Source organism: Electrona antarctica (genome assembly GCF_951216825.1).
Source record: "Electrona antarctica genome assembly, chromosome: 1".
Lineage (NCBI taxonomy): Eukaryota > Metazoa > Chordata > Actinopteri > Myctophiformes > Myctophidae > Electrona > Electrona antarctica.
The window spans coordinates 20,382,743-20,398,498 of NC_136806.1; the positions used below are offsets into that span (position 1 = coordinate 20,382,743).

Below are 15,756 nucleotides of genomic sequence, written 5' to 3' on the forward strand. Positions count from 1 at the left end.
AGGATAAGAATGCAATATCTCGTTCACAGTTTTCACTGCCAACTTCAAAGGGTAACCTGTAAGACCACAGCTGCACAAGATGCCTCGCACATACCTTAAAGTGTATTTGCACTCATCTGATCAGCACAGACCAGAAGTTTTAGGCCAGCTAGAAGTCACCACAAAGGAAATGAGCTTGTGTTTCTGCAGTGGGTTGCTTGATTCACCCAGTTAGAGAGACGCTCAATCTTCACAGTTTCTCGCTCAAGGTTAAGCTAAATGGCTGTCATTGACTGTGCATGTTCCAGTATATGGGTTATCTAAAGAGGTAAGTTAACATTGATTTCTTTTCCATTTTATTGTACCTTTATCTGCCTCGGTGCGTGTACAGTGTAAAAGCAGTGACAGCAGATCAAAACAGAACTGATGTTTGGTTGTTAAAAAATAAATAGTTATAGATTGAAAGAGCAGACTGGTTTTGAAACTCAACACCAAATTAGATTAGATACTGTTGTGCTCTCCTGCTTGCATTAAACCTTGTGGCTATAATTCTTTGAATGATCTTGGTTTTCAAATATATATGTAGCCTACCATAAGAACTGGGGTGAGTTTGGGTATGTTCTTGGGGCTCAGAATTAAATTCAACCACAGTTACATATATATTTAGATCATTAGGATCTGATGTAGCGGAAATAAAATGCACCTCAAACAAAAGCTTAAAAAAGGATAATAAATTAAGAACTACCTTTAACATTGGAAAGCACATAGGCTTCATCTGGTAGAACCATCTGATTTAACCATTAGCTACATCGGGGACAACAAAAACGATATGAGAAGGTTTGGATACTACTATAATCCTATAGTAACTAAGCTATAGTATATACCATGTTTCTGCCATAGCCTCCTCGTGATACTGATTTCCACGTTTGAGCCACAGACTGCTTTCCTTAGCTACTTCTGACTTAGTTGAAGGCCTGTAGCAAAGCCTACTCACAAAACCTTAGTTGTCTGGCAGTGAGAGTCGTCACAAATCCCTCACCCAATTTCCATGGGGCAGAAGTTTGCTGTTCAGCCTGGTCTGCTAGCACCCTGTATCTAATCTTCTCCCTTTCGTCGGACTCATCCAGCACATCTTCCCATAGCTCAGGGAGCTTAACAAAGTAGTCCCCTACGTTTTACACCACAGACCCAATTCTACTCATAAGCCGATGCTCACTGTCAGGGCTTAAAGTTGCAGTGGTACGTAGGGTCTATTCCAAATATTCTCCACATACAAACATCATTTTGTTAAAACGAAGGTTGAATGCTTAACATTTGTCAAGGAAAGGTTATGCATGTAGATGATAAATGATAAAGTCCAATTTATACTAAATAACAGATTTTCAGTATTCAAAAAAACAAAGCTAAGAAAAATCCATCTTTTCTCTCCTTGATTCCCCTGTATAATATTCCAAATAAATAAATACATATTTATGTTACGTTGAAATAGGATAAAAAGCAGGATAAAGGGACAATATTTCATCCTATTCTAGAATGATCCTGTGCTGCTACTTAATTCCCTCTGTAGGGCTTTCACACATGGTGAAAGCCATGTGGTGGTTCAAAAATCTGTCTTTTTACGGGGGTTAAATAATCAGTGAATATGATTAATTATAACCGGTGTAGATCATCGTCAACGGAAGCAATTGCTGCTGGAGTTTGGAAAATGCTACCATTCGTCAAAATTTGATCAAGATTTGATGCAGTGATGTTTGAGGCACATACAGAAATAATAATAATTATGGTATAATTTTCAAAAAATGTGTTGTAGTCTAATACACTCTGTACTGAATACAGTGTGTTGAAGGTGTAAATGTGCTGTTTGATCTCATTAGATGGTTGACTGATCATAATGTGTTTGCCGAGTGTTACAGTGTGAAGATAAGAAAAAAGAAAAACCCGTTGTTTAATCTAATGAGAGAAAGCTACGATACTCCTGCGTGTGCATCAGCAGAGAACAGACCTCAAGGACGTGCTATATGGTGGAATCCCACGGTCTCATGCACAGTGGCAGACTAATGATGTGTTTTTTTTTATTTGTTTCAGCAGCCCCTCGTTAGCTACAAAGAGACGGAATATGCCACGACTCTGCTGTGATAATGGTAAGTTATGGGACTGATATATCCGTGCCCTTTCCCTGTTGGTTCTACATCACTGTTCCCAGGGGAACATTTTTAGAGCTCTCAACACCCCTCTGTAATTACCTCTTCATGTGGACATGATGGAAAAAGTGAGGTCCTGCAGTCAGGCGGTAGCTTTACTTGTCACTGTCAGGGAATGACATGGGGCAGATTCAGAACCATGCTTTTCTGAGTGTGCAGTTGTTAAGGAAAAATACGACTCTTACTGTTGTGTTATGTGTTATGTTTGGGCTACTAATATCTTCTTCATTTACGGACCAGGTTTTCAATACAAGCTGAAAATGGCTCTAAAATAATAATCAGTAACGGATCCGAAGGACACTGGAAGTTTATAGCTTTTAATTTAAACAGAAGAATGATACATAGTATAGTATAGCGTCACTGTCTGGTGGAAACCTATATATGTCCAATAACGTTACTTTTCATCCTATCTTATATTATATTTGGCTTGTTGTGGGTGGGTGGTGGTGGGACATCACAAATGTTATGTTGGGTGCAAACATGTCACAAACACTACATTTCTGTCCAAATCCAGATGTCACATTTGTGACCCTGGTGACTTGATCCAGAGAAGCTGCCTGAAAATATGGATGTGAAGCCTGCATATTGTGGCTAGAACATCTAATGTATGAAATGCATTATCTTGGGTGGGCAACTTTGAAGATGGAGAGAGCCACTGTATTTCCCCACTCACTCCAGAGGGCCATATTGCATATTACATTACTGTCGTTCTAGTCGTAGCAAAAATAGCCGATCTACAAGCTCAATTTTTATTTACAGTATAGGAATTATTCACGTGTGGTGAAATCAGGAGTAGGGTGGAGTCATGACATCCGGTTTAATCTTTTATCATTTTCAATGCTATCGTTGTACAGACTGTATGGCGGAAGCATTTGAAACTTGTGTGAGCCTTGAGAGACTGTATAAAACCCACAGATAGATGTAACCATTTTCAACATTGTATCCCCATTTTGGACATGTCACTCACAGCCGAAGGGTTTTTCTAAGTGCCATGTTGTTATTTTCTAGATAGAGAGTGTGCCGTGTCAATAATTGTCATTGTCAACATTAATTTTAACGACACCACATACAAAATTCCAACCTATTTTGATTGTCCACGAATGTAACCTTTTCCATTCTTTTTAAATATTTTCTCTCACATTGTTATAATGATCATTAGACGTGGAGCAATAACCCAAGTATATCTCCCAGACTCCCTCCCCAGTCAGAGTTCAGAGTTTTAATGAATGTAGAATTATGTGCAGGACGTAATTTACATACAAATGTGAGGGACTTTATTTATTTGACTACATTCTTTTTCAATAGTTTACCAAAAATCATCTCTCTCACCCCCATTGGTGCCAAAGGTTGCCTACCCCTATAGCCTATAACACACATGCAGACATGCACGCATGCACATGCACGCTTGCGCACACACACGCACACGCTTATTTATTTATTTAAAAATATTAAATATGGAGATAGGCCTAAAAGGTTTGTATCCAACAGCAAACGATATGCAACTGAGAACTTTAATGTCTCCATCTGATGTATGCCAAATCAATCTCTCTTTTTTCAGATAGTCCTAGTTCCCAGGAAGGTCTTATTGAATAATACTACTTTGTGGAAACAACAATCATTTATAAATTGAACCGTAATGAATGTGAACATTAGTTGGATGTTCCTTTTAAGTTATTTCATTTATCTTGACACTTTTTTGTTTTTGTTCAGTGATTGTCATTTGAGTTATTCCAAATGAAGCCTGTTGTAATTTCAACATGGCAACTTCAAACATTAGCTAAGTTGTTTTAATTGCCACTCAATCAGGGAATCAACAGAAGTACAGCGTGCGTTTTCATAATTAGGTCTATTAGATATGTCACAGCATGTGTGTTGCTCAAAACCCCGTAGCTCATTCCCTAAGGCCTTAGCTAATGAATTTGCTGCCCATGTCAAACCACCTGCAGCGAGTGGTCTCAGACTGTCACACCATGGCCCATTTGACTAATGCATGTAAGTTAGGTGTGCGTGCGTGCGTGTGTGCGTGCGTGCGTGCGTGCGTGCGTGCGTGCGTGCGTGCGTGCGTGCGTGCGCGTGCGCACATGCGCATGAAATGTGACACTTAATTTAAATATGGAAAGCTCATGGAGTTAATCAGTGTGCTGCTGCACCTCACATTAGTTTGCCTCCGTGTGTCAGAATGTGTATAATAAGGAGATCTACTGTAACACCATGCTCTGAACCTTGGGTGACTTATATACTGTAGGGTGGATGGGGAAGCATGTGGCAGTGCAAGATAACAAAGAAAAGAGGTCATAAAATATGAGAACATGCTGCCATATCACTCTTTGCTTTGCAGATTTAAAAATGGTCCAATCATAGGAGCCTAGAGGTTACCTCTACTATATCGGTTCCCATCAACTATTTCCAGTGGACTTTGTATGAATTAAAATATTATGCTCTGTAGCCAAAAGTTGATTAATCGTATTCACACATTTTGCTCAAGATAATATCCACAAATCACCACACCACCACGTGTTACAAGTCTCGAAACACACAACTTAATTAATGGTTGAAATACCGGTAACAGGTGTAACGTGTGATATGTCCTAGAAACTCATCAAGACTTATTTTAACCACAGACCTCGTGTTTGGCATAAACGGAAGTCTGTATGTTAAAACAAAACTAATCGTTGGACTCTGATGAGGGAACCCATTGTGAACTCACTTCTGTGTTTTACGCTTGTATTCTGCATCCCAGAAGTAGTCACACATCACAAGTCAGCATGTCTGCGTTTTGCCATGGTTGGTTCATGGCTAAAACAAAACGCCTGCGGTACCTGAGGCTAGTTCATGGCTGATCAGTGGAGATCCTTGGTTGGTGAAATCAAAGACATACTGTATGTCTGTGTATGTCAAAAATAATAATAACATAAATCATAGTCAAGAGCCCCATAAATTGGCCATCTATCTGTTTCACATATTTGTATTGATTTTCAAAATGAAACACTGAAAAAGACAATACAAAGGTCACAAGTTAAACGCATAAAACATAAAAGGACAACATGAAGCTAACACGCACGCACGGCAGGAGGTATGTCTGTGAGTCTCCCTGTCCGGACTAATCTTGTGAACCACTAGACCAATCAGTGCCAAATGTGTTGTAATGTGCACACTTCCAATAGGCAAAATAACTTACTCAAATGTTATTTGACATTTTGGATTTTCTTTTCTTTTCTTTTCTTTTTCTTTTTTAATCATATATAAATAATTTGCGGTCGGATCTGGCTAAAACCATCTCCAAAATATAGAGAAGTCATATACCGGTAGAATAGATGATTGACTGGCATCATAGACTGGTCAAATGAAGTCTGAAATACACATGAAAGCCATACTCTTTTGCTCTTGTTCACATTAATGTAAAATATACTAAAAGAAACAATAACATAACTTTAAAACAAAACTATGCAACGATTGATATTTAGTGTGTTGATGACAAACAAGTTTCATTCAAGCCTCTGCAAGTTGATTTTCTTAGTATACTGAAATGCCTTTCTCTGAAATCAAACAAACCACAGCATGCTTTGGAAAAGCGTCAGCAGTAATGTCAAGTATGAGTCAATGGGCTAAACATACCAGATCTGTGCATACTGTACTTTAAGATTGGTCTTGGAAAGTGCTTGCCAATAGGTTACACGTACATTATACAAAACAAATGTGCACACACAACACAATATGAAATTAAAGTTTGAGTATTCTCCATTGTGCTAAAACATCAGTACTGCAGCTGATTGATATGTTACCTCGGTCTTGATACCGGAAGGTCGCCAGTTCGAATCCCTGGACCGGCACGTTAAAATTACCACCGCTGAAGTGCCCTTGAGCAAGGCATTGAACCCCTACCATGAAATGTTCTATGAGCAGGGTGTGGCTGTAAACAAGCATCTCGAGCTTAGTCCACTTCCCTGGGTAAACAAAGAACTTTGCTTTGCTTTGCTTACCTGAATATTTAGAGAGTAGTGATCAACCGTTACACGCCATACTGCCATGCTAGACAAATTACATTAAAGGAAATAAATAGCTTTTAATAACTCACAGAAAATGGGAGGGACGAATGGCAGCTGGTAGTTAACCACTGATTTTAACACCATAAATGTTTTTCTTTTCCTTTTTTCTTCTTTTTGTATGTTGCCATGCCAAAATGTCAGTTGTGTACTGTATTATAACTATCTCCAACTTGCTTAATCTCCTCACAGGCACAGTTCAAGAAAAGCAAGATGAAGAAAAAGAGATGCAGTAGCAATAATAAAATTGTCAACGACTCAGAATATGATGTGGTGGACGATCCAGAGGAAACGCTGAACGTGCACATCCAGCCAGCGAGGCCTCCACACTGTCCACAGGCCGACAGAGAGTACGCAGGTATAGGCCAACATATCTGACAGACAGACCGTCTTGCATTCCACAACAACAAAAAAAAGATAAAGAGAGCAAATGGATTGTAAATAGACCAAATCACTGCACAGTAAAATCTGTGAGCGCTGTGCAACATACAAATGTAATCAAATTAATCTGAAATATCACACTGAGGATTTTACTGTGAGCTTCCAAAAAACAAAAATTACACAAAGCCGTAATCAAAAAGTTATTTGCTAGAAGTTCAGTCTAAAATGATGTGTGGGCTATATACACTTCATTTATGAAGGTGCGTTTACTTTATTTGTCTGCACAGCAAAGGTCCAGTGAACATAATTATGGAGCTGAGAGTAACATTTCTACTGGAAAATAGAGAGAACTTGAAAAATGTGCTCTTCGGTCTATGCCAAGCCAGGTAGTAGAGGTCAATCTTAGCCAATTCGGATGAAATATGACATGACTATAGTGATCCCAGCAAGCACGGTCAGGACCTGAATGAATTAGTGACGTCTCGATTGGGGCCAGATCAAGTCAAACCAAGACTAGTCGCATCTGGAATATCACCTGATATTTCAACCATAAATTTTACCCACTAAGACGGACGTCCCTGGATGAATCAGAGAGAGTCTGATCGAGACCAGATCAACTTAAGTCATATCATAACTAGTCAGATCTGTCCCAGAATAAGCTATATTATTTAAACTGGTCCTGGAAATGACGTAAAGATCATCCCCATATGGGCTGTGATCTGGCCTGGTCCTGAACGTCACTGGAGGACGTCATCATAACGTTATCATGACGTTATTTGGCTTGCTGGGATAATGTGTACCGATTTGCATGATGTTGACTAGTTTCATGACACAATCGGACGCTGAGTTCATGATTTGAGATTTTGTTCAAAACTAGCCTCTCCTGCAAACTAGTTTCATGACACAATCGGACGCTGAGTTCATGATTTGAGATTTTGTTCAAAGCTAGCCACTCCTGCAAACTTTGCCATTCTTAGTCAAACAGGATGGAATATGGGACAATAGTTTTGACAAAATCTGTAGGGGTACTATACCAGGTAGCTCAGTCAGTAGAGCACTCACCGGGTTTGATCCCGGTCACCGCCAACTCGACGTATGAGTAGCTCGGCTTGAAGTCTTGCGGTAAATACTGGGAGCTGATGGTAGGTGTTGCACTCCACCTCTGCATTCCACCTCCCAGAGGTCTAGCCTAGCGCATTGAAACGGGATAGACTCCTGCACCCTGGCTGATGCCGACAATAAGCCTCTCTGACTGACTTACTTACTATAGCTAAAAATGTGTTTTTGCCTTTGCCTTCGGCCTGGCGGAGACAATACAAGCAGCATGAATATAACAGAGAGAGTGGGCCTCCAGGGCCATCTGTCGGCTGCTCTGTGGGATAGATCTAGAAATGGGAGAGAATGAGAGCAGTAGGATAATGGACTCCCTTCTACGCTGTGAATAATGTCACTATACAACTGTCTTGGAAACCGGGACACACATCATGAAGTCTTTATACCTCAAATAAAACTGAAGATCAGAATCTCACACATTCACTCACTGTGAGTCAGTCTCTGGGCTTTGTCGGCTCTCTTCCCCATCTAATAACAGAACACAGACAGAATGAATTGAAGGTATCTTGTTGTGGTGTGTCTCTGAGACCCCAGTACTCAACCACGCCTGGAGGCTCACATCAGTCAGTTCAAGTTTGAGCACAGCTAGCACGTTCTGCTTGTCCCTAACTTATCGGATGATCACTGGTTTTCAAGTTAAAATAAAAGTAAAAAAGTTTTCCGCTCATAGGTTTTACTGCTGGCTCATCCCAATATTTTGTTTCAGCATTTCTGCTTTATTTGTGATAGTGAGCAGAGAGACATGAAAGGAGAGAGAGAGGGGGATGACGTACAGTAAAGATTCAAACCCCGGCCATCTAGCCTTGTTATATTGGTTCTTACCACCCCCCAAATGTGACAAACTTCTAATGAGACTTTTTTGGTTGAATACTTTACTGTTTGCAAGGTACTGTATAGTACAGGGGTACAATTATACAATGATTCCAAAAGGATAACACAAAGACTTACTCTGCTATTACCATTGCCGCGGCAACCGTTATTGCTAAAGTATAGGTCTTATCAGTGAATGCTTAGAATGTCCTTCATCATGGTGGAAGAAACAAGGGTCGCTATGTGGGCCTTTTTTTGAGTGGTCCAACCACTCCTAATGACAGCTATGTGTGTGTGTCCCTGGGTCCCTGGGTCTGTCCCTGTGTCCGAGCACGAAAATAGCTAGCGTTTGTTCACCACCAAGTGTCACTGTTGCACAGCCTAACACAGACACACACAGGCCAAACTTATAATCACTATAATGGGTCCATTTAAGACCGCTTGTATACATTACATTATAATATATATATATATATATATATACACACATTGCCGCTGGGGCAAGCTTCATTTCCATTCACCAGCTGTCTAAAAACCCGGAAGAGACGCCGGCAGACAGCTTCTTTTGTCCGCATATTGAATCCTAGGTGTGCTTATACGGAGAGACTGCACTCTGATATATCAGCGCAGGCACACCTGAGCTTCCATGCGCGGCCAAAAGCCGCTGTCTGCCGGCGTCTCTTCCTGGTTTTTAGCAAGGAAGCTTTGAGAAGGAAAGGAAATGGTCACGTGAATGGGCTGCGCCATGACACTTTCATGGACACTTTCATGGGAGCCAAACTCACACCGGAAGTCCAATGAATACATGGCAGTGAATGGAGCCGGCTGGACCAGCTTTTATTTTCGCCTTTATTTTATATATTTTATAGAGGGACAGACAGTAGGCTGACAGGAAAATGGGGAGAGATGGGGGGGAAGACATGCAGTAAAGGCCATCGGGATCGGGAGTCGAACCCACGGCACACTGCCAGACTGGGTTGCCAGCCAAGGTGCCTGGACCACTGAGCCATGGCCCAGGCCACAAATATTATTTCTGAACAATTGATATATATATATATATTGATATACTGATATAATCAGTTCAGGAATATAAAAAGACATATCACTGGTTGTTTCCTAATCACTTGCTTTTCGATGTGCACAGTGCACAGTTTATAATTTTATCTGAGGATCTAAATAGCAGTAGGTATCGTTCTGGCTCCAAGGTATATTGGCTGCCAGACAGGAAACGGTGGGAAGTCTTGCGATACTTGGTACGTTCAGAAAGGTACTTTGTGCTCTTTAGATACCATACCTCTATAATATAAACATTACACAGTGTACACATCGAAAAGCAACACAGCAGACAATAATGTGTTATACTGTATCTTCTGTTGTTTTCCAGAAGCGATTACTTTACAAAAGGTCTGTCATTCAGAAATAGTGTTTGTTCATGAGCTAGTCATTGAGCTCTCATTGATTCCAGTGCATTCTGCCGAACTTCCGGGTGTAGTTTGGCTCCCATGAAAGTGTCATGGCGCAGCCCTGTCACATGACCATTTCCTTTCCTTCTCAAAGCTTCCTTGGTTTTTAGACAGTGGGTGGGTGGAAAGGAAGCCCCACGCGGCAGAATGCCGCTGGGGCAAGCTTTTCCGGGAATCTGGTGTGTGTGTGTGTGTGTGTGTGTGTGTGTGTGTGTGTGTGTGTGTGTGTGTGTGTGTGTGTGTGTGTGTGTGTGTGTGTGTGTGTGTGTGTGTGTGTGTGTGTGTGTGTGTGTGTGTGTGTGTGTGTGTGTGTGTGTGTGTGTGTGTGGGGTACCAACAGGGGGGGGGCGCTGTTGCACCACTCACTTCAGACAGGTCTGATTTTTTTTAAAGTGAAAACCAATGGTAGTAACCACTGTGTGATCATAAAATTACTTTGTTTTCAAGACCGGGACCTCACAAGGTCATCATCTACCCAGAGCCTCCCAAGGTCATCATCTACCCAGAGCCTGATCTCAAACACTAGTGTGAGTTGTTGTTGTTGTTATTATTATATAGATAGATGTCTGTATTTTATTATATATTATATGCATATTGCATGGCCTGTATGACCGAGCTTTAGTGTCTAAGAAAGGTGACATGTAATCCTCCTCCTTCCAAATACACTTTTGCAGGTTAACTCTGACACTCCCCCTCCGTGTCCACCCAGACTGACTCCCGGTAATCTAAGTACGTTTGCAAATGTGTTACATTACATTACATACACACCTATACAAATGCACACTGCACACTGGTGGAATCATATGGTGATTGATTGGACTTGAATTAAAACTATATATTCATGGTAACAAGAGGACTGTACATTTTCTGAAATGTTTTGTTCTTCTGTGAAGCAAGACCTGCTGTAAACAGAGACCTGAAGCCAGGCAGAAGGAGATGCCCATTAGGTAACTACATGAACTATGTATACTGTGTTATTATATAAATTATTATCATTTTTCTTTTCATTTTCACACACATTATTGGTGGAGGTGTTAGTTGCGACCGCAGGTTGCAGATTACTATGAAAACTTCGGTCAGTTTTCATAGTCAGTCGTTCGGTCGGTCACGCCTCCATATATGGTTGCCATTCCATTACGCCTCGTGACGTCACGCCTACAATCCCTGTTATGCCCAATTTCCCATATATGAGGGAAAAAAAAGAAAAGAAAGAAGAATATTAAGCCCATATATGGGAATGTCAATATATGGCCATATTGTGGCAGTCTCATGATAACAAGTTTGGTTGCCGCGACACAAGTCACACACTTGCAAATGAAGTTGGTACAACACATATGTGGAGCTGACTATCATCACCTGGATCTCCATATATGAAGATCACGACACTGACCTCATCAAACCCTGGATAGCAATACATGGTTTGACATACTAGATCTGCATATGGAGCCAGCGAGCAGCTCTACATCTGACCTCACTCAGTGGCGTGCACAGACATTTAGAGGGGCAGGTACTCAAGTGAAAAAAGGGCACCTTGTGCAGCGCGTGGAACCGGCTGGTTGCCTTAATAGTGTGAGATTTATAGATTTTGGGGCATAAATAATATATTAGAAGCTTTTTTATCAACCATGGTCCACATACTGTACACTGTTTTTCCCCCTTTTTTTCAAAGGGGCACATTGCTGTCCAGAGGGCAAGGGCAGGTGGTGCTCTGCAGCTCTAGCATTCCCTAGTGTCTATCTGTGCACGCCACAGTGACACCAGATTAATAGTTTAACTCCTGCTTCTCAACTGTGCGGTATTAAGAAGCTCTGTTGTTTCAGCGCGACCTTCAGGGCGTCTTACTGGTATTATTTCTAAGTAGCCAAAGAGGGGGGGAAACATGACAACAACAATAGCAGCAATAGCAATGATAATTGTTTTGTATTTTACAGATGAGAATATTCCCGTGGTGGAGCCAAGAGAACAGGTAAAATCCAGCGTAATCTTTAAAGTGTACTGTGTGTGTGTGTGTGTGTGTGTGTGTGTGTGTGTGTGTGTGTGTGTGTGTGTGTGTGTGTGTGTGTGTGTGTGTGTGTGTGTGTGTGTGTGTTTCTTGTAACTCATAAGGCAATATTGATCACTGTCATGTCTTCCACAGCAAACAACAGTCTTACGCAGGTAACAATATAATATCAATGCACCTTTTGAAAACACAATATTCATAATGTTTTAATGTAAATACCTAAAACAAGAGCACACATCTTGGTATAGCATGTTCTCAGATGTACCTATGTCTATTGTTCTAGATCTTCTCCAGCATCATCTAGCAAAGAGCTGGGATCTGGAGTGAATCTACGGAGTGTCAGCAGAAGAGAGTGAGAGCTGTTTTTATGGAATACTCAGAGAGACAGAGAGGAAAATCATATCACAGTGTTGGTAGATAAATAATGGTGGGAAGATGGAAGGAAATGCTATTCTTGTCCTCACTGGCAAAATACAGACATTCAGACAATGCTTTAATTTATGTCCAGTAGTAGGGTGTTCAAATTAGAATGTATACCAATAAAAACTAATTATAATTGAAATACCAATAAAAACTATTATAATAAAAGGCAAGACGTTGGAGAGGAAGGTGATGAAAGTTGTTACTGTTACTGTTACTTGTTGTTAGGCCCAGAGTAATCTAATAAGAGAGTGGTGACACGCTTTGATCTCGCCGCAAAGCGGGTGCCTATGGGCGATAGTTCCAAACATTGCTCCTATGGCTGGAACTATTCCATTGAGATAGAATGAGCACTTCCGCATTCCATTGTTACAATGAGAGTCAACGGGAGTGTCATTACTCTCTTTTATACTACTCTGGTTAGGCCTACTATAACATTCTCTCTCTCTTGCTCACTAGTGCAGTTATTTACAAGGTGTAGCAATAGTGCCACTTATTGGTAAGAAATGGCAGCTGCAGAAATGCACAACATATTTGCAAAAACTATAAATGATGTACCAATGATGCTGTGTTTTCTGTTTCAGCAAATGGCAAGCAACTAAAAATGTAAGCAGTGAATCATGCAACATAGTTAGTCACCATATTATTATTATTATCATTATTTAATAATCTATGTTGTCCTTCCTACGTTGCTAGAGAGGACTTCTTCATTTTATGGACAATAGTGTTTTCATCTCTTATGTATTTCCCACTCAACAGGCAGAACTCAGTGCACACCCTGAAGGCCAGTGATTTAATTCTTAATTCAACATTTGTGAAACTAGATTATTGAAATGCTGCCGTACGTAACCAAATCTAACGCATTTCAGGTTTATGGGGCTCTGACAATGAATCACCCAACCATACCAGTATACGATATTCTTTGGATTTAGATACATTTCATATAGACAAAAGGTACAGTCATATGCAACATTTCGGACTAATACAATACTACTAATGTTCACTTCATTATGATTCTTATGCATTGTTTATCCCATATGCAGCTCACATCAAAAATCTAAAAGCCAAGGTAAGTGGTGCAAGATATAGCTTCAATGTTATATTAGGAGTATTGAGGAATGTTAAAATGAACCAATAACCTTTCTTTTTGCCTGAAATCAGAAAACATGCCATCAAGGCGTCAAAACCATGAATGGCCCCAAACTAAAGAAGATTTTGATCAACATGATTTTGTTTCAAAGGAGAAACCCCGTCAGGTAAAATTGGCTTTATTCTTGGGCATCCAAATGGAATGCCATGCTGATTCTTCTTGTAAATTTGCCTAATACGTGTATTCCCAAGTGTGTGTGTGTGTGTGTGTGTGTGTGTGTGTATGTGTGTGTGTGTGTGTGTGTGTGTGTGTATATATAAGGGAATGTAGGCCAATGTTACATAGCACTAGCTATTATGTAGGTCCACATGCAACACTTATACATATACATTTAAATGGTCAATATAAAGTTGATATAGTATAGCAATAGCATATTAAACATCTTTTCAATTTGCCATTGTTTAGATAAAGTCAATATTCAATGATTTCATGATTTGTAATTTAGAGTATCTCTTGACAGACCTATCGTGAGGAGGACTGGTATGTTGGGACTTGTAACCGCATAGAAGCAGACCACGCATTACACCTGGTGAACAAGGTATTGATCACAAAAGAATATTTGATGTAACTTCATTTTAGATTTTATTGTTGGCTATTCAAAAATAGCAGACATACAAGCTCACAGCGTGTCACTTTGTGCCACGCTGTGTGCTTGCACATCTGCTATTTTTGAAACAAATCTTGAAAGTGTTTGAAAATATTTGAATAATTTTGAAATACGAGAACTACTGATTTAGAAGGCAAGATAGCACTTGCCCTAGTCTCGATGACCTTGCAGGCTTATGCAGAGGCTAAAATGCTATTTAGATGCCAGGTCATTGTTGTTATAATAATTGGCATCAATCTTGGTAGGATGGTGCATTTTTGGTGCGGGATTGCTCAAGGAGTGTTGCCGGTGTTCCCTTCGTCTTGGCAGTGTATCATGAGAAGAAAGTTTACAATGTCAAAATTCGGTTCATCGAAAAGACCAGAAAATACTCCTTAGGAACAGGTCAACGGGCAAATGATGTGAGTATAGGCATATATTGAAACCCTGTTCAACAAATCCTCAGATCTTGTAGAACTGCTATTTTTGCATGTCGGGCTTAAGACATATTCACCTGCTATTTTTCCTCAGATGTTTGAGTCTGTGGCAGATATCATCAAATTCCACTCCCTATTTCCTATAATACTGATCCCTACTGATGGGAAAAAAGCAGCAGCAGCAGCGACAAAATCCTATCCAGAAAACCTTTTGCTGACATGCCCCATCACAAGCCATGATGTTCAACAGCTGATAGGATGAAGCGTTTGACACTCTGATGGAGAACCTACTCACTTCTTTTACTGATTTGGCTTCTTTCAAATACTTTGGAAAATGCAAAAATGGCTTTGTACCTATTATTTATACTGTATCTGTACCTACTACCTACCTATACTCCACACCTGATCCAATAAGACCACATAAACACTTCCTCATCAGTCCTATAGTCTGACCTTGTATTGATTGTTTCTAGTTTGTAAAAGGTTTTGAGATTGAATTTATGTAATCAAGAGCATCAGTGAATAAATTACATGCAAATAATAGTGAAATAAGGCTAGTATACACACACACACACACACACTCTTATCTAATCCAGCCCAAGTGGAGTTAGTGAGGTTTTGGACCAGTGAATGTGGAGATGTCTGTTATGAAACTGTGCTTTTTCTTTTCTTTTTTTCCATACAAAGTTACTCTTCAAATAGGGTAGATACTCACTGATGGTCATACCATATAATGTATATTCTCATTCATTGTTGCTGTATACACCAAAGGCAAAAAAGGAGGTCTGCACACTGTATCTGTATCACTGGAGTTAGTCAGACACAGCCTTTGATCTTTATTCCTTTTGAATCAGACTTCAAAAGGTTGACTTTTGATCTTCTTTGATACTGTACACATACTGTATGGATTCTTATATTGATAGTCAATACATATATTCATTCATATACTCACTGTTCACGGCACATTTATCCACTCATACCGTTTGCATGATTATATATTCACTGCACATTTATATTTGATAATGTAGAAATGTTCACTCATTCAATGATGCAGTGCAGATCTCTAGGCCTGCAGTTCTGCATTTTTTTTAATATTTTATTATGTATCTTGGTTTCGTGACTCTTACCTAGTATATCTTGTGTGTTTCATTCTCATTGCTGTGACAACTGA

The 15,756-nt window shown here is 40.0% G+C and overlaps 1 protein-coding gene across 1 annotated transcript; it reads left to right on the forward strand.

The window, feature by feature from the left end:
* The first annotated feature begins 274 nt into the window (after positions 1 to 274).
* On the forward strand, positions 275 to 15,704 carry clnk (cytokine dependent hematopoietic cell linker). Its single transcript, XM_079495994.1, has 17 exons — positions 275 to 307; positions 2,065 to 2,120; positions 6,416 to 6,581; positions 10,438 to 10,517; positions 10,665 to 10,719; positions 10,884 to 10,937; positions 11,922 to 11,956; positions 12,128 to 12,147; positions 12,276 to 12,344; positions 12,997 to 13,018; positions 13,172 to 13,196; positions 13,282 to 13,366; positions 13,456 to 13,481; positions 13,574 to 13,668; positions 14,023 to 14,100; positions 14,415 to 14,570; positions 14,680 to 15,704. Exons 2-17 carry the CDS (start codon positions 2,118 to 2,120, stop codon positions 14,845 to 14,847), a joined length of 1,137 nt encoding a protein of 378 aa, XP_079352120.1. The 5' UTR covers positions 275 to 307; positions 2,065 to 2,117; the 3' UTR covers positions 14,848 to 15,704.
* Positions 15,705 to 15,756: the final 52 nt, after the last annotated feature.

Excerpts from the sequence above, each read along its gene's own strand:
- clnk (XM_079495994.1), top strand. Across the intron at positions 11,957-12,127 it reads TGGTGGAGCCAAGAGAACAG|CAAACAACAGTCTTACGCAG; the intron begins GTAAAATCCAGC and ends TGTCTTCCACAG. Across the intron at positions 12,148-12,275 it reads CAAACAACAGTCTTACGCAG|ATCTTCTCCAGCATCATCTA; the intron begins GTAACAATATAA and ends CTATTGTTCTAG.